This window comes from Coenobita brevimanus, chromosome 4, assembly GCF_032717465.1.
Source record: "Coenobita brevimanus isolate Jiangsu-jjx chromosome 4, ASM3271746v2, whole genome shotgun sequence".
In the NCBI taxonomy this organism is placed as follows: Eukaryota; Metazoa; Arthropoda; class Malacostraca; order Decapoda; family Coenobitidae; genus Coenobita; species Coenobita brevimanus.
This window is the reverse complement of record NC_136957.1, coordinates 354,158-373,270: the sequence shown is the minus strand read 5'-3', so window position 1 is coordinate 373,270 and position 19,113 is coordinate 354,158. Positions and strand designations below refer to the sequence as shown.

Here is a 19,113-nt window from a genome sequence, read left to right as displayed (position 1 = left end):
TAGACCGAGGATGAGGTGGAGGGACATTTAACATAAACAGTGATAATATTCTTGTTTCATCAATCCATCCAGTTGCTTTGAGGGTGATCTATATTTACATCTCACCAATGTAAACACCTTGTTCTAAGATACTTCTGTCAAAAATCAATAATGACCGATATGAAACATTTTTTAATACATTCATTTGGCAGCGTGTCAAGTGGGGTTGGTGGAGGATTAGTGCCCCTCCCTGTAAAACAATTAACTCTAAACCATTGGCCACCCCGTCTGGGATACATGGCGTCTGGCAATGATGATGATGATGATAATTTGGCAGCCAGGACAGTACTGTAGTTACATCAATTATTACAGCCAACCACAAGCTGCCTGGCACCTCAGATTCATCATGACCATTTTGAGAAACTGACACTCTCTCATTCCTGTTCATGTTTTACAAGAATTTTAGGTTGATAACTAAAGTAAGGTTTGAATCTGTTTTAGTTGGGACTGACTTATTGGGAGTCCAGCCTTGGTTAAGTCAAGTGGGGTCAAGGTCAGTTGATAGGCCCTAACAGATGTGCCTTGCAATTCACTCGGTTTGAGTGAGAAAGATATCTCAAAAACTATTGAAAAGCCAGTTATTTCCGATGGACATAAAGGTAAAAATGAAAGGAATCACATAACAAGGAAAAATCCATAAGATAATGACTGAGTATGGGTTGAAATGAGACAATTACCAAAACTGCATGCAATTATAGGAATGCTGAATAAGGTAAAATTATTAAGCCCCTATTTTTTTAACTTACCCTAACCAAACCAATCCCATCTAACCTATATGAGGCTGTGCTGTATTAACTGAAGTAACTGTTACTCAAAATTCTTGACAACTGGGAGAACTCTCCATTGGATAAGAGAACTAATGAATTCCGTTAGGGGCTGAAATGATAACAGGACCAAAAATGCATTAAACATTATTTTAAAACGTCACTAGGCCTCTTTATCACTGCCCATACCTGTAGGCGTAATGATGACCTCACGTGTGGGGGGTCTGACGTAGTAAACCTTGGAGATGGTGAGAGACAGAGGACCTTCCTTATTACACCAAAAATAACAATGTAACCATCATACTCACTCTTTTACGACAAAAAATGGATCCTCCAGCGTCATGTCCACATGCGCAGAGAAAGAATCTTAGTAAAGTCCCCGTGATGTCACATACAACACTGAAATCACTATCACTGATAAAGAGACTGATAGGGAAAATGTAAACATTAGGGGGTTCCAATGTTTGGGGTCTGATTGTCATTCTTATATTTCTTATTCTTTAATATGAATGAACAATACTATTTATACTTAATATTAGCAAGCAATTTTATATTCGACGTCTTTTGTGAGCATTATAATCGTTTAATTGCTTAGATTGCTTTTAAAAGACCTAAATTTTGATAAAATGACTGACACCCATTTTCTACCAATATAAACAAAACAGAGACGGCAACTATTATAATAACTATGAAGAGACGAAAATTTAGACAATAAAGGAAGATAATTATATATATATACGTTTTGAAGTAAGAGACTAGAAATAAACTATAATTTTCAGAGCCAGCAAATATTAACTCCAGGAACACGAGGAGAAATCGGACGTGTGAAAATGATAAGGAATGGGAAACAAACAGACGAGAGAAAGAAACAAAAACAAAATGAGCAAGAAGCAATTATTCTGAGTATATCTTGAATAATAAAAACGAAAGAAACAATTGGAAATGAGGATAAAATAGTCAACGCTTCCCGAATGTCAACTGAACCGAACTGCTTTCCCGCGCTGCTTGTAAACACGAATCAGCTGTAGTAGTGAGGTATTTGAACTTATTTTGTCTGTTAGTGGATATTATGACATATATGGTAGCACTGACCATTACACAGGGTTTATCCATTTAAATTCTATTAGTCCTTTGAGTTTCGTGAGGCAGTGAGACGTGGATAGAAGAACTGTGCTGTGTCGTTTGAAGAGTTGGATTATTATCATCTATCAGCCACGGATTAAAAGATAACGGAATAGCCATAGAGCAATACGTGTCATATACAAAGTTTTGCCCTTTGAAGTCAGTTACTTTGACCAAACAGAAGCCAATTTTTTATCAGGGCATAGAAACCCCCACCTTAAGTTAGCCAAACGTCCAGCCATTTCACTACGATAACATTGTATCTTGCCACCACCAGACGATTTTACTCAGCTTTGGAGGTAGGTATAGCCTTAACGAACCCCTTTATGACCAGAAATACTTCCCAGGTTGAATAAAGCAATCTTAATGTTGCGAAAATGGAAAATGCACATCAAAGCGAAGCCGGTAAAACTCATTTGTGATGAGTGATGGCTTCATTAAGGAAAACCTTGAAAATGTTGCTTGAAATAGCAGTATACTGATGACAAAAAAAAAAAAAAAAAAAAGATTGACCAACCCATCGTTTAACACATTAAAAATATATATTACTTTTCTTTGGAGATTTTTTTTTTTTTTTTTTTTAAGCAGATGGAGCCAGGATTTCATAGGCTTGAATGGTGAATGAGTATGTGGCTTATTTCTCCAGACATACTGTGGATTTGTACTCTCACTGTGATGTTCTTTCATTTTCCTGGCTTTCTGTACCCAGCCTACCCCACTTGCTGGTTGATGATGATGATGATGATGATTGTTGTTATTATTATTATTATTACTATCAGTCATATTTCTAATAATAATAATATTATTATTATTATAATTATATATATTTATTATTATTATTGTTTTTACATTACTGTACATGTTATTTTCAGTACATTTTTGTATTACCAGTGTTATTATATAATGTTACATTTTTGTAGATCACTGTATCACTTCAGTTTTGGTTAGTGTACATTATTGGACTTTAGGTCAGTGTAAATATAGCTAATACATAATCTTCCTGTTAAAAAATCTTGGATATTAACTAATAATTTTGTGGCCTTTCCTCTGCCACAGATCAGAACATTGGCCATCTTGGAGACAATGGATGAACTAGCAGACATTGACACTTTGATCAGTATGTTGGATGATGACATGGAGGAAGATGGTGATGCGTCAACACAGCCATCATCATCACCACCACTGCCCTCATCACCTCCACAGCCTTCGACATCACTACCACATCCCTCAGTATCACCATCACGGCCATCAACATCATCATTTTCACAGCCCTCAACCTCTCCCTCACACCCTACATATCCCATCTCACAGTCCATTGCCCTTTCCTCAGCTTCCACCTCCCTATCATCACAGTCCACCACCCCACCCCTCCCATCGCAATCCACCACCCCACCTTTACATTCCACCTCTTCAGCCTCCATATCCACCTGTCCACCCTCCCTATCCTCGCACCCTACTATGGCTGAGCTGGGACTGGTTATGTCAGATGATGAAGACCAAGCCACAACTACCGCCAGCAAATCCAAGTTCGCTGCTGCCTTCTCCCGGTCCAAATTCACCAGAAACCACTCCACTGAAGATATAAAGTCACAGGATTGTATAAAAGATGCTGAGAAAATGCCAACTTCCATTACTGAGGAGGAAAATGTACAGAATGTAAGTGGAAGTGTTGATCCCCTCGAGGAAGAGTTGCAGCTAATGGAGCAACGTGTGCAAATGCTCAAACAACAGCTGCTGAAAAAGAGGAAGTTTAATGAGGATGAAGGGGCGTCAACCAGGAAATTCACCAAGCTGACCAACGCCTCTCATGAATCCAAAACACAGACCTCGAGAACCCTGTCGGACGAGGAAACTTCTCGTCTGTATGAGAGGCTAAAGAAGAGTAGTGAGCTGCATCAGGGAGAGATGGATTCTGAGGATGAGGAGGACAATCGCAACCCTATGGAGCAACGATACAACGACTGTGGCCGTGAGATCAGGAAACGCATTGCCCACGAATCCAGTCAGGCTGAGGACAGACAGAGGGAGAGAATTCTGGCCAGAGTGAAGAGGATGGAGGAAGTGAAAACCAAGAGAGAGAAAGCAAAAGTGCCACAAATCCAGGAGCCAAGAGGAAGTGACCTGCAAGTAGGGGGCTGGAAGAAGACCAGTGGATCACTAGTGGCACTGAAGAACGGAGCAAATGCACTGCCCGACACTGATAAAAATGTCTCCATTGATTCGTACTCTGGGCTACGCATAGTGTGAGTGCTGTAGATACCATTTACTGTAGCTATATAAGTACACTATAGGCTATACTTAGTCTTCTTTGGAGTTAGGATTCAGGGGGCTTGAATGATAAGTGAATGAGTGTGTGACTCATTCAGTTTTGCAAACCTGGTTAGATCCTTCTGTCATTTTTTTCATTCCCTGTCTCTGTACACCACCTCATGCCATCCTTAGGTGAAAAAGAAAGAGGTATGGATGATGATGATGATAAGTAACAAATCATAGCAGCTTGTTCAAATGGAAAATTACCTTGAGCTTAACTAAATAAAATCAGGAGTTGGCAAGAATATAATTAGAATGATATACCGGTACTCTTTGTGAAGGGCTCAGTAGTAAAATCTGACCCTTGTACCCATGCACAGGAATCCGTTAGTGTCCAATGACCAGATGAGCGAGAGGATGTGTGGCCGTAAGATGGTGCGCATGTCCACTATATTGCTGCACCTGCGAGGTGGTGAGATCGAGGGAGACTGGGTTACCATTGGGGTTGTGGTGTCCAAGAGTGACCCGAAGACTTCACAAAAGGTTGGTGATATGTCAAGGAGTTCTGTTGTATTGTTACTGGCATTTAATATTTAGTGGATGCCCCCATTTAATGTCAAATACTGTACATACAGAGAGTACTGATATGCTTATTATGTATACTGTACAGGTTTGCAAATATCTTGAATATAATAAAAAGTGTGAATCAAATTGCAGGGGTCACAGCTTGTTTATTACTGCACAAGTATACAACTATCTGGATGTTTTACAAGCTATGAATCACGTTGCAGGGGTCGCAGTACTCCATCTGGAGGCTGAGTGACCTCAATGACTGCACCAAGACTGTGGCGCTGTTCCTGTTCAGCGGTGCACACAAGGCCCTGTGGAAGAGCTCCATTGGGTCAGTGGTTGGACTCCTTAACCCCTCCATCATGAAGGAAAGGTAGCTACTGTGTAGGTCCAACCTGACATAGACCCCTAGTCCCTTTCAGCTTATTTGACAGCCAAGTGTAGTCAGACTGGAGTGTTGATTGGAACCGAAGAAACATTACTATTTTTATTATTATTATTATTATTATTATTGACTATCAGATAGGTATATGTGAAGCTACAGAATGTGGTGAAATTTTTTTGGGGGGGTCTTTCTGATGGAGCTGGTTTCCATGGGATTGAATGATGATTGAATGGAAATGTGGCCCATTGAATTGGGCAGACTTAGGCTGTCTGGACTTTCCTACTCCTCACCCTGCCCTAGGGTGGGAAAGGAAGTCCAGATGATGATGATGATTACGATATTGTTATTATTCCATCCATCCATCATCCAGTCCTACGTTTCCCCATGAGAAGCGTAGGAGCCCAGGGCTAGGCAGTTGGTCCTGACATTTAAGATGAAAATGACCAGCCTCACTCATCCCTGAGTGGCATTACGTGAGCAATAAACCCCAACCACCCCTTGGATATAAACCTTCACCGGCTCAATCCGATTGGACCACAAAAATTACCCACTAAACCACCAGGCGCGAAAATATGGTTATATGGTTACCACCCAGCGTAGTAAATAGTTTCCCTGTGTACAGGAAACCATTTGGCTTGTCACCCAGTGTAGAGTCACCCATAGGCAGAAGGAAGAGGAAAGAATGAAGGAATGAAAGACAGAAGAGGGAGTGTAAAGTCACCCGTAGGCAGAAGTACGAGGAAAGAATGATATTACTGTAATTATTATTATTCCTCAGCCATCTCAAATTTTTTACTTTTTGCAGCTTAAACATACCTTGTTGACAGAAAAAGACAGCACTATGGCAAAAAATCCTGTCCATAGCACTTCTTCATGACTAATATCATATTGTAGTGTTGATCCCTTGTAAAACCTGAGCATTCAAGATGGAGAGACGGTAATTACAGGTCATCATGAAGGAGAGGCACCTGACAGACCTAATCCAGTTGCTACAAAGGCATCAGTTTTATTTTAGTTTTGTTACACTTTGTTCACTGTAACTAGATGTAAATTTACTCTCACTTCACCTTGAATGCTGAGCTATAACACGAGAACTGCCTATCAATCTATCTGTCTCTCAATAGCCAGATGCTGTAATTCTGTAATGGGGTGGCCATTTGTCGTTGAGTTAATTGTTTTACAGGAAGGGGCACTAACCCTCCACCAGCCCACTTGTTGACTTGTAGGGAACACGTATGGGTTGGGTATATGGTTACCACGCAGCGCTGTAAATGGTTTCCTGGCTTACAGGAAAGAATGATATGATTACTTATTTGTAAAGAAACATGCAGTGAAATAGGTAGCTACTGATGGCTAAGTCTGTGAGATGAACCTAGGATTTGGGGGCTTGATTATTATTATTATTATTATTTTATTATTATTTTTTTTATCACATCCTATCTGTAGGTGGGAATAAGGGTTATGTTGATAGTGATGCTACTTACATATTTGTTTTATTACACAAATCAAAGTGACTCCATAGCCATTAACTTTTTATTTTTTTTTTTAAATCACACCCTATCCTTAGGAGGGAATAAGGGTGATGGTGAGGGTGACACTATATACATGTTTGTTTTAATACTCAAACCGAAGTGACTCCTTAGCCATTAACTTTTCAACCTCACCAGAAAGAGCGACAACTTCACCTCCTCGGACATCCTCTCCCTCTCCATCTTTGACGCCCAGAGAGCGATGTTAATGGGTTCCTCAAAGGACTTGGGCTGGTGCAAGGGAACGTAAGTGTTGAATAACCATTAGTACTGAATATGATGATTGTGTTGTTTCATTTCGTACATAGAAGCTCCAACGTGCTTGCATACGATAGCCTTGGTCACCTAATTGCAGCTCTCCATGCCACTCAATCTCTGGCAGCCTCCCTCTTCAGTCCCTTCTCCCTGAGGTCACGCTCTATGATCATGCCCTTTTTATTTGACCACTTGTATCTCAATGAAGTCTTTATCATATTCTTTCCATCACCTGCATCTAGCTACCCTTCAAAGTATCCTCAGGTAGAGCTTATCAGGTTCACCCAACTGGGCATAAATCAGAGCACCTCCCAACCTTCCTCGGCTGCCAACTTTGATTTGGGTTGGATGGAGATCAAAGCTTACACATACCCTGCCTGTACACTAGGCCTACACAACATAACCCACATAGGCCTACTGGAGCACTACACAGCACATGCCACACGAACACACACACATATCACCAGTGGTTTAAGGAACCAACAGGATGGCCTTATATGGGCTGTTGCTTATCTACAGTCAGTGGATCTGCTGGGTCAGACAGATGCTGACCCACAACCTCTGTCTGTGAGAGGGACTTGCTGTGTACGGTAATCCCTCAATTATCTGGAAGTCCATTATCTGAACAATCCATTACCCAGAGGCTGTGATCTGTCTGTCCGAAACCATTATTCATACATTTATCCATTATATCCGTACAAAATGCGTGTGTCTGGGTGGAATTTATGGCTGTGCAAACTTCTTCGCCTGGCCAGGCCCTGCAGTGGTGATTGCTTGTCTGTGGTTGATGGGTCTGCTTGACTGTGGTAATTGCTTGCCTATGGTTATAGGTCTGCCTGGACAGGTAGAGTAGGAACAAGTGTTGTAAGTGGTACTGTACTGTAGTGGCCTCTTACACTGGCTTTTAAAGTTAGATTATGTACGACAGGGAGGCCAGGAGAGAAGTCCATTATTCGGACGGATCCACTTTCTGGACACGCCTTTGACTCATTTACGTCTGTAATTGAGGGATTACTGTAAGTGCATATAATTTTCATATCTGAATTCAAGATTTACAGTATCAACCACACCCCGCAGCACCAAGCAAAACCAGCGCTGTCGGGCCTTCGTAAACAAGGCATCGTGTGAGTTCTGTGTGTACCACATCCAGCGCGAGTACCAGAAGACGTCATCCAAACGTGCCGACATACAATCATCATTCACACGTGTCGACCCCAAACGCCGCTTGCAGGAGAGGGTGCTCGGCAAAGATCAGGTTTGTGGTCTTACTGTGTGGAGTCCTGATGCTAACTTCATCATTTTACATCATCAGCCTGTTGTATCTTCATCATTCATCTTCATCAGTCCGTAGCCAAATGAACGGAGCTTGGATTTGGCGCTCTGTTACCTTCGTTTTCGTTTTCGTTTTTAAAGGCTCCAACGTGCTTGCATGTGTCAGCCTTGGTCACCTAATGGCGGCTCTCCACGCTGCACGATCCATTGCAGCCTCCCTGTCCAGTCCCTTAACCCTAAGGTCACACTTAATGACCTCGTCCCATGTCTTTCTCGGTCTACCCCTCATAACCCCACCCCCAATATTAACACTTCTCACCCTCCCCACCCAATTATCATCCCCCATCCTCTCCTTGTTTTCGTTTATTCTTAGAGGGAACAATCTTGTGGACTCATGGCCTTGGGTTCCTTCTTTCTTGCATTAAAAGAAAAGAAAAGAAAAAGAGGTCCACTGCATAACCAGATCTGACCTTCTTGGCAGGAGAGTGATTGTCAGAATTAACCTTTCACTATTCTGGTTACTTACAGCTATCAATACCAAGTCCTTCCATTTTCCTCATACACTGCAGGCAAACTGAGGCAAGGAGCTGGCCACACTTATCATTATCATCATCATCATCATCAATGTTACCATCATCATCAAAGTCATCATCATCATCATCACAGTCATCATCACCACCACCACCATCATCATCATTGTGGTTGTCGTAATCACCATCATCATCATCATCATCATCATCATCGTCATCATCACTGAATCTCTCCATTCTCTTGTTACATTACGCAGGTATTCTATGGTGGCCAGCTATACACATCCCCAGCCCCAGCACCCTCGGCCAGGAAACTCGCCCAGGCCAACAGAGGCAAGGACCTGGCCACACTCAACTCACTCAAGCTCAAACTGAAGGCAGAGGAACTCAAGGAGGAAGACAAGCGCAAATCCTTCACCCTGAGACACATGAGTGATGGGGAGATTAATGCAGTGCAGGAGGTGGTGCAGAAGAACAATCCTCTGTGAGTTAACGTTGTGTGTTTCCCGTAACCCCTGTCAGTTTAGTTCAGGTGTTGTCAGAGTGGAAGGTTGATTTGACTACTAACCAAGGAGACTCATGCCTACAATCTTCTGAATTTTTATAGTGTATTTGTTCTAAGTAATAGTAGTAGTGGTATAAGTAGCAGCAGCAACTCTAGGCACATCTGAACATGATCCCAGTGAACTGCAGACCAGAGCTGCCCACCTTCTTCAGTTTATCATCCTTCTTTCATGGGAGAGGCAGGGGATTGAAACTGAGGGACATTTATAGAACAGGGCAGCTCCACAACACCCTATCGTTTGAGATTATTACAAACTTTCCTGCATATCACATAGTTAGCAGTGTTATAGAAAAAGGTCAAAGGTCAGATACGTTCTATAATGTTCACCAACTGAGAAATTACTACACAAAAACAAAGGGTGCCTCCCCACACCTCTGCAGTCTCAATTTTGCTACTATAGTTGCGGCGCACGACTATCAGGTTGTCATTATCGTACCCCGGCAACCTACCATTCAAAAGTGCATCCGATTTTGCATCATATTATTATACACGAATCACATTATTATACATGAATCACATGCGTCTCATATTATACACAAAATCGGATGCGCTGTTGGGGGGTAGTTTGCCAGAGCACAATAACAACAACCTTAGAGTCGTGCGCTGCGACTATAATAACGCCCCTACAGGAGTGACATGCTGCTGGCGCCGACCCCCGGTGCCCGTAACCTGCTGCGTCACATGGCCAAGGAGGAGGTGGCCAAGAAGGAGAAGGCCGGCGCTATAGTCAGTGTGTCGGCCAAGGATCTGCTCAGTATGACTCACCGGGATGTTCAGGCCAGGCGTCTGCAGGTGAGAAGGAGCGGTGGCGGTGGTTGTGGCCCCTGGTTCATCCCAAATGTGAACCCAGTAGACTGCAGGCTTAAGTTGTCCTTCTGCCACAGTCTACCACATTCCTTTGGGGCCACAGTTTACCGTATTCCTTGGGTGGCTAGGGAAGTAGTTTAGAGTGAGAGATTATCAGTATAGGATGTTTGCCTATAAGAAGTGTTTCCGTAAGCCTGTGTGATTCATATGTGATGTGACAAGCTGTTGGTCCGGTGAGGCAGGGGGATCTTTATATCTCTTAACGGGAAAATATTTTGCTTTTTCTCTCTTTTTGGTGTTTTCCTGTGCCAGTGTTAATTGTCACAGCTTCATGCCTTTATAGCGCATTTCTGAGCCCATTCCTGAAAATTACTCTGCATGCATTTGAGCCTGTAATTCCAAGACACCTTTTTCAGATGTTCAACTAAATCCTTTTAAATGATACCACAGCCCCAAACGTGTAAAACGATGAGTGTGTAAACTACCGAAAGATGAGTGTAGAACCACCACAGTGACGTCTTGCTTGTTTGTTATGCAATTCTTTTCATAGAAGGGAGGGGGAGGCCAAAGATGAAATGGAGGCATGGACTGGAGAGGTTTGTGAGAGAGGGGTGTGTGAGCTGGGGGGAGGGCAGCAAAATGGTGGGGGACGGGGTGATGTGGAGGCGATTTGTTTGTGGCCACCCCTTACGGGATTAAGGCGTCTGGCAGTATATAGATACAAACATATACCGGTACTTACAGATTTTTTATGAATGGAGGACACCAGTAATTTGGTGTATGGATTATTATTCATTTGTAATTTCCTCTGTTCTGTTATTAAATCATCATCATCATCATCATCCGGACCTCCTCTCCCACCCAAGGGCAGGGTGAGGAGTTCTGTTATTTAAAAAAAAATAAAAATAGAAATCCGTACTGGAATCAAAGTATGAGAAATGTCATGCATGTGTTCGCAAGTGCTGCCTCTCTTGTTTGGTCAGGGGGGCGCGGTAGCACAGTGGTAGCGCGCTGGACTTGTGATCGGGGGATTGCAAGTTCGAGCCTCGCCCGGGCTGCCGTGCCGGGAGGGGTAGCTCCCTCCTGTAACCCTAGCGGGGCTATATAGTCCAATACAGGGCTTAGCTCGGGGGAACTCCATTTCTCCCATTTTTTCTCTTGTTTGGTCAGGCAGCATTGGACTACAGTACATTACAGTGCTTCTTGCTGTAATGTTGTCTGATATTTCAATAGGATTATCACTGGTATTGTAAATCATTGTGTTGTGTCTTTGTGTATCAGATTTTATGCCATTTATGTGTCTTATTTGTGTTATGTGTCTGTCTTTTGAGTCTTTTTGTGTTTGTGTATCAGATTTTATGCCATTTATGTGTCATTTTGTGTTATTTCTGTCTTGGCTTTCATACAACTCTTTCTTCTATCCTCTTCAGCAACAAGGGAAGGCCGTATCACAGCCAGTCCTTCCATCCCCTCAGCCCAGTCAACCCTCCATAAAACCCTCTCCCCCAGTGGGCCCCAGGCTGGGTCGGGGAGTGACACCAGGGGGGGACATTGACCTGGAGATATCACCACCACCACCGCCACAGAAACCAGACATGGCAAAGGTAAAAGGTGGTAGGTGGGGGCGTTCACCATCCACTCACTCGACGTAGTGCTGCTCTCGGGTGTCTGCCCTTTCCTCTCCTCCTTCCATATTTGCTTCCTTCCTCTTCTGTCTTGCGTAACTTCATTCTTTCCTGATCCTTCTGCCTACGGGTGACTTTACACTGCCTCTTCTGCCTTTCTATCCTTCATTCTTCCCTCATCCTTCTACCTGTGGGTGACTCTACACTGAGTGACAAGCCAAATGGTTTCCTGTACACTCTGATCTTAAATGTCGGGACCAACTTGCCTGGCCCCGGGCACGTACGCTCCTCATGGGGCAACGTAGGATTGGATGATGGATGGATGAAGAGCAGCAATGAGGAGAGAGGGTGGTATACACTAACAGAACTGGCAAACAGGTAGATCAGTCTCATGTTTCTGTCAGTAGTAGTAGTAGAAGTAGTGATAGTAGTAGCTTATAGAAGTAGTAGTAGTAGTAGTAGTCTAAACAGTAGTAGTAGTAGTTGTTATAGTCGTTGTAACCCCAAGTTCATAAGTACGTGAACTAGGTGGTTTGCAGACTGAAGCTGCCATTTTCTTGCGGTCAAGCCTCCTGTTGGGGAATAGGGAGGGAACTGAGAGGCATTGTATAATTGGGCAGTGGAGCTTTTTGGTTATATGGGTGCCATTAATATCACTAATAATAATAATAACAAAAATACCAGGAATAATAGTAATAATAATAATAATACCAGTAATGATAATAGTAATAATAATAATAATAATAATAATAATGATAATAGATATAAGTCTAGTGTCACCCAAACATTGACTGTGTTCTAATCTGACAGGTCCGGGCGATGGCAGTGCTACAGAAGAAGGGAGGCATCCAAGCCAAAGATCCTAATGCAGTCAAGAACCGAATGAAATCTGCTGACCCGGAGTTCCAGAGCAAAGTGCAGCAACGACTCAGCACTTCCTCCGACTCTAACAGTAGGTGTCAGGCCATATAGTTTCATGTTACCCAGGAAACCAGTTACTGCGCTGGGTGGTAACCATAACAGGAACAGATGGACACCTCATAATCTGCATCCCTTTAACCTTAACCCGGCCCAGATTCTCGTCCTTTGGTAGCTTATTTCATGTTGTTAAGAGCAAAATAACGCAATGCTCTAGTTCGATGTGCATTTCATAGCACTTCTTTGTGACTAGCATCATATACTATAGTCTGACAGATCGAAACGTAGGGTTTTGGTGGAGTCACCCCCTCCCTGCACTGTTGCCACGTTTCCGAGCTGACCTCTCCATCAGCGATGACCTTGACACTGTTTCCCTCTTGTGATCTCCGTTTTTCTAATACCCCCTATACCCCTGCCACCAACACCCCCTATACCCCTACCCCCAACAACACCCCCATCAACAACACCCGCTATACCTCCACCACCAACACCTCCTATAAATATAGACCCCCACCATCAACACCTGTATAATAATTAGCCGTTGATAATTGCTATACTTTTATTGAGAGCATACATTCTACCCTATTGCTCAAACTCCCTAATCTTACAATCCCATCTGTCTTAATCCTTCCCACTGCCTTCGTTCCTAAATCCCTTAATTGATCTATTTTTAACCTAAGTGTCCCCACACCTTTTAAACCATTTACCTCTCTGTCACTATTCTCCACCATATGTATCAACTTGTATTATATTGTGTATAGAACTTTCATACTGTATGCTGTACTACTGTATAATGTATAAGAATACCCACTGTTTAGTGGAAATAAAGTTTTATTATTATTATTATTATTATTATTATTTCTCTCTCTCTCTCTCTCTCTCTCTCTCTCTCTCTCGCTAGATTTTGTTATGTGTCATCCATGGTTTTTTACTTCCATTTTTATGTATGGATTATAATTTTGACTTTATTTCCGCACCACCCTTGAGGTAAAAGTCACGGCGCGTTTTTTTTATAGAGGTTTCCCCAATAGGCCTAAATCCTGTAGGGGGTTGGTGACCTCCCACAGCGTACACACAAACACGTGTCGCGTGAGTGCTGCCACCCCAGAGCTGTTTGATATATTTATTTTAATTATGAAAGGATCGCCTCTTCCCACTTTTATCCCTTCAAATTTTCTTGCAATTATACTTGCTAAATTAATTAGCAATGTTAGAAGTGTTGGGGAAGTAAATAATAATTAGAATATTTTTAGAGCAACACTGCCAAATTTTTATGCCACGTTTCTCTATTATCGTATAATATAGTATGCAGAATAGTTTTATTCTTCCTTGATACATGTCAGCACTTTCATTACAGTTATATTAGTATGAGTTATGTTTATGTATCATTCCTACTACACAAACCACAGGCGTTATACATCGTAGGGTTAGGAAACATGGCAATAGTGTAGGGAGGGGGTGACTCCACCCAAACCCTATGTTACGAGGAGGAACACTATAGTGTTAATCTTTGCTAGAACTTGCAAAATTTAGCTATCAATCAATCTATCTAACTATCACTCTATCTGTCTATCTATCTATCTATTGCCAGACGCCTTGGTAACGTAAGGGGTGGCCACAGACAAATCGCCTCCATGTTTCCCTGTCCCCTGCCATTTCACTCCATCCCATTTTACAGATGGTGAGGCAGCCAGCCAGACATCGAAACTGACAGCAGCCATGGCAGATGACGCGCCAAGATCGAAACTGGGCAGCCTTGATGTGAACTCTGACACGTTCAAGGCCATGGTGGAGCAGAAGTCCCGCCACACGAACTTGGTTGATGTAAGTATGAGGCTGGCAGGTTTAAATGTACAGCCAGACACACTAATATCTTCCCATAGTGTGATGAATACATACTGGGAATATCAATACACACTAGTAGAGAGAAGGTTTATATCAAGTGTACAGGCAGGCACACTAATATCTTCCCATAGTGTGATGAATACATACTGGGAATATCAAACCATCTCAAATACACACTAGTAGAGGGAAGGTTTATATCAAGTGTACAGCCAGACACACTAATATCTTCCCATAGGGTGGTGAATACTTTTGTATATTGTGGCCATCTGCTCGTCAGTGAAGAACTCACGAACTCGGTACAGAAGTCCCAATTTTTTAGAAGCATTTTTAGTAAAGGATATTAAGAAGACATCTTTCATACATTAAGATTTGTTCTGCATGCATCAAGTACTGGATATTTCTTCATGACATGTCTCTATCGCAAACCTTCATTCCAGGCGGTTGAGAATGAAGCCTTAGACAAATACTACCAGGGTTTGGAGAAGAAAGAGATGCTGGAAGAGAAAATGGCTTCAGTAATGGAGATTCCCACCACTGCGTATGCCTGCTTGAAGGTGTGTTGCTGACCTCTTACCGCGCACAAGTCCTTTACTGGGTGACATTAACGTTCTCCCTACGTGTCAAGTGGGGTTGGTGGAGGATTAGTGCCCCTCCCTGTAAAACAATTAACTCTAAGCCCTTGGCCACCCTGTTTGGGATACATGGCGTCTGGCAATGAATGAATGAAAATATTCTGTTGGAGTATTTTTGACTCTGGCTGATGAATGGTACAGGGTGTGTCAGTGTGGATGTTGATGCCTGTGGTGTGGAGTCAGGATTCCGTGATATGAGTGGTGAGGGAGTGAGTGTGTGGACCATTAACCAGGAAGACTTTATCATCATCATCATCATCAATCATCAATCATCATCATCATCCAGACCAGACAGCCCAAATTTGCCCAGTCCAGTGGGACACGCTTCCATTCACTTATCATTCAAGCCCCTGGAATCCTGGCTCTATCGAATACGCCAAAACCATTCACCACATTCTGTAGCTTTTAACCTTCTATCAGGATTTTCCTTACTCCCTGCACCCTACCTCATCACATCCTTGGGGGGTGAGGGGGGAGAAGTCTGGATGATGGTGATGGTGATGATGATGATGATGATAATTTCCTTCCAGATGTATTTATTGAGATTGGGAGACCCCTCATCCCTACATACTAATATTTTAATACACTATGTTCATTTTAAAGTCTATCTGTCTATCTATCTATTGCTAGACGCCTCAATCCTGTTTGGGGTGGCCACAAACAAATCGCCTCCAAGTCGCCCTGTCCCCCGCCATTTCACTGCCCTGCTCCCAACTCACACCCCCCTCTCTCATTTTAAAGTCATTCACATAAATCACACAACCTTTAATGTCTTACTTGGTTATTGAAACACATCATCAGTAGTCATTTCTCCTCCTCATCAATCACTCATTCAGTTATTTCATTCTTCTCTCTTTGATAATTTTGTTACCATTTAGTTCCAGGGGCTTGAATGGTGAGTGAATGGAAGTGTGGCCCATTGGACTAGGCAAACTTAGGCTGTCTGGACATTGTTACTCCTCATCCTGCCCTAGGGTGGGAAAGGAGGTCTGGATGATGATGATGATGATGACCATTTAGTTCTGCATATATTTACATATTTATTTTTATTATTATTATTTTCAGTGTAGGTACTTATCAGAATCTGCGTCGGACTTTTGTCGGGAGGAGAACCATCCGCTAAAGACCGTCAAAGCCAAGAAGAGATTTTTCGAGTGCAAGAACTGCAAAAGACGAACCTCATCGTTGGATAAGTTGCCCAGGAAAGCGTGTTCCAACTGTGATCAACACTGCTGGCAGAGAGTGGCCATGGGAAAGGTATGTGCGGTATCTGTTATTCCTATTATGTTTTGCCCATTTCAGCGCAGCCAAAAACATGCTATTTCATCTTCTTGATTCCCAGGCTGTAATGAGTTTAACCCTCTTAGCCTCTGTAAATCCAGTATGCTGTTTCCTAACCCTCTTATCCTCTGTAAATCCAGAGTGCTATTTACTAACTCTTATCCTCTGTAAATCCAGTATACTGTTTACTAACCCTCTTATCCTCTGTAAATCCAGTCAGTTACTTGACTCTATTTCTCCTGCTGTCGTAAGATGATTTTGTTCAGGTGAATGTGTTACAGAAGGGTTGAAAAAGTTTCCCTTATCCCTTGAAATGTTCATCACTGCCAGGTTGTTTTACTAAATTATAGTTGTATTAAAAAAAAAAAAAAATGTTGTGCCAAATATAAGATAGTTTCAAACAGTTCCATATTGTAATCTCTCTCTAGTCAGGTACCCCCCCCCCCTTCACCTGCTGAAACTTGGCCAGTGCATTAAATTCTGAGTCTTAGTTATGAGGTGAGAAAGAGTCTCCTTGGTTACTAGTCATATCAGCCCCCCCAGTCTGACTCCTCTGGCCATCAGTTGAGCTGAAAAGAGTTGATCATTGTCATCAGGAAGTGAAAAAGTTACTACATGACAGTATTGTGATACCAACTCTAACGCATGGAAGTGAAGCTTGGACATTGTTGGAAGGACACAAGTCAAGAGTGAGAGCAGTGGAAATGAGTTATTTAAGAGGAGCCTGTGGAGTCACATGGAGAGACAGGCTGACAAATGAGGATATAAAGGAGCGTTGTGGTGTGGATGTGGATGTGATAGGAAGCATTATTAGGAACACACTGAGGTGGTTTGGCCATGTGGAGAGGATGGAGGGTGAAAGACTGATGAAGAGAGTGTATGTGAGTGAGGTGGAGGGGGGAAGAGGGAGGGGGAGGCCGAGGATGAGATGGAGGGATGGGGTGGAGAGGTATATGAGAGAGGGGGTGTGAATTGGGAGCAGGGCAGTGAAATAGCGGTGGACAGGGCGACTTGGAGGCGATTTGTTTGTGGCCACCCCAAACGGGATTGAGGCATCTGGCAATAGATAGATAGTTAGACTTCCATCTATGTTCCAGAATTGTATTGCCCCATCAAGGCAGCAGGGGCCAGTGCTAGGCCACTTTGTCCAGACATGGAAGGCAAAAATTGAAATTATCTTAGCTTGAATTATCCAGGATGAAGCTGTTACCCATACTGATGCACCTTCATGCTTCCTTTTTTCAGGCCAAGAAAGGACCAACTCTTGACTCCGAGATGTTGTCTCTGCGTGGCGATGAACTGAAACATTACAGTGGCAGCAGCAACCAAGTGTACCTGCACATCTGATGGAATGCAGGCAGTAGTTGTGTAGCAGTATGACAACCCCAGTCTGACTGGCTGAGCAGACCCATCACCCACAGGCAAGCAATCACCCTTGCAGGGCTCTTCTGTACAGTAAACCAACGTTCCTTGTGGCAGACAGTGCCTTGCCACAGCAAGGTGTGGGGAAGAGTGAAGATTTGGTTCCCGGATGGACGCTGCGTTTGTGTCCCTCCAGCCAGTTAACAGGGGCACTGTAGTAGGCTCTACATCACCCTGTAATATGGTTATATGGTTACCACCCAGCATTATAAATGGTGTCCTGTGTTACAGGAAACCATTAGACCTGCCACTCTGTGTGGAGTCGCCCAAAGGCAACACTACAACAAGGGAGTGGATAATGGGTTCCTCTACCTGCCCACAAGACAGTAGTTGTGATATCAGTAGGATGTAAATAATGTATGTGTGTGTTGTATGGGAGTGACATAGTGTTTTAATCATTTATACAATATTGGCATCATCGTGTCCACCATCCCAACATCTCTCCCACCCAAGGATGGGCTGAAGTGTGCTCCGGTGAACAAGAACTACCTGACGGAGGAAGAGCTGTCATTAAATTGTTTTAAACTGTCACTTTTTTTTTTTTTAAATTAAGTTCTTAACTGTTACTTTTACATTTTTGTATATTCCCTTTAAACAGAAGAATTTTGATAGTGTAATTTAAATTTAATATAGTAAATTATTAAATATATCAGGAAGTTGGTCATTTTATCACATCAACTGCCACTGTAGTCATATTCAAGTAAAAAAAAAATGGTAATCATTCATCATCCATGACTTGGTACAATAAATCATGATCATCATCACCTTTTTTCCCCACTTATGGATGGGGTGAGATCAGATATATACAGTATTTTAAAAAAGTTATGAAACAGGGAGAGCCATTAGCAATATGCCCAGTGTTGGCCTTACATCACTGAAGCCCCTTAAACGTGACGCCATCTGCACATTTTTTGGGGGTAATCTCCTATATACAGATCTTGAATTTGGCTCTCTACTATATTTTGTTTTTTCTCTTGGAGGGAACTGTTATTGCGGGCTCATGGCCTTTGGTTCCTTCTTCCTCGCATTAAAAAAAAACCTCGTACACATGCCAGATCGTCACTTTGTCGACTGTCAGGTTAAAGTGGGAAACTAGATGCTTCACGTGCTCCTTCATACATGATTCATCCAACCATCTCGGTGCTCAAATCATACCCAAGCCTCATCAGTCTCTATGCTGTACTTAAATAACAAACTCATTTACGTTGTGCGTGCCACTTAACATATAGCGTACTGTCATCAATAATAGTTTCATTCATCGTTCAATCATCATCTAATCCTGTGTTGCCCCATGAGGAGTGT

General features: G+C 42.6%; 1 protein-coding gene across 1 annotated transcript; it reads left to right on the top strand.

Moving 5' to 3' along the window:
- The first annotated feature begins 3,383 nt into the window (after positions 1-3,383).
- Positions 3,384-17,827, top strand: Mcm10 (minichromosome maintenance 10 homolog). The gene is made up of 13 exons (XM_080268919.1): positions 3,384-4,168; positions 4,556-4,718; positions 4,967-5,118; positions 6,798-6,905; positions 7,992-8,169; positions 8,974-9,200; positions 9,911-10,073; positions 11,519-11,692; positions 12,524-12,665; positions 14,310-14,455; positions 14,914-15,030; positions 16,174-16,365; positions 17,635-17,827. Exons 1-13 carry the CDS (start codon positions 3,384-3,386, stop codon positions 17,734-17,736), a joined length of 2,649 nt encoding a protein of 882 aa, XP_080125045.1. The 3' UTR covers positions 17,737-17,827.
- Positions 17,828-19,113: the final 1,286 nt, after the last annotated feature.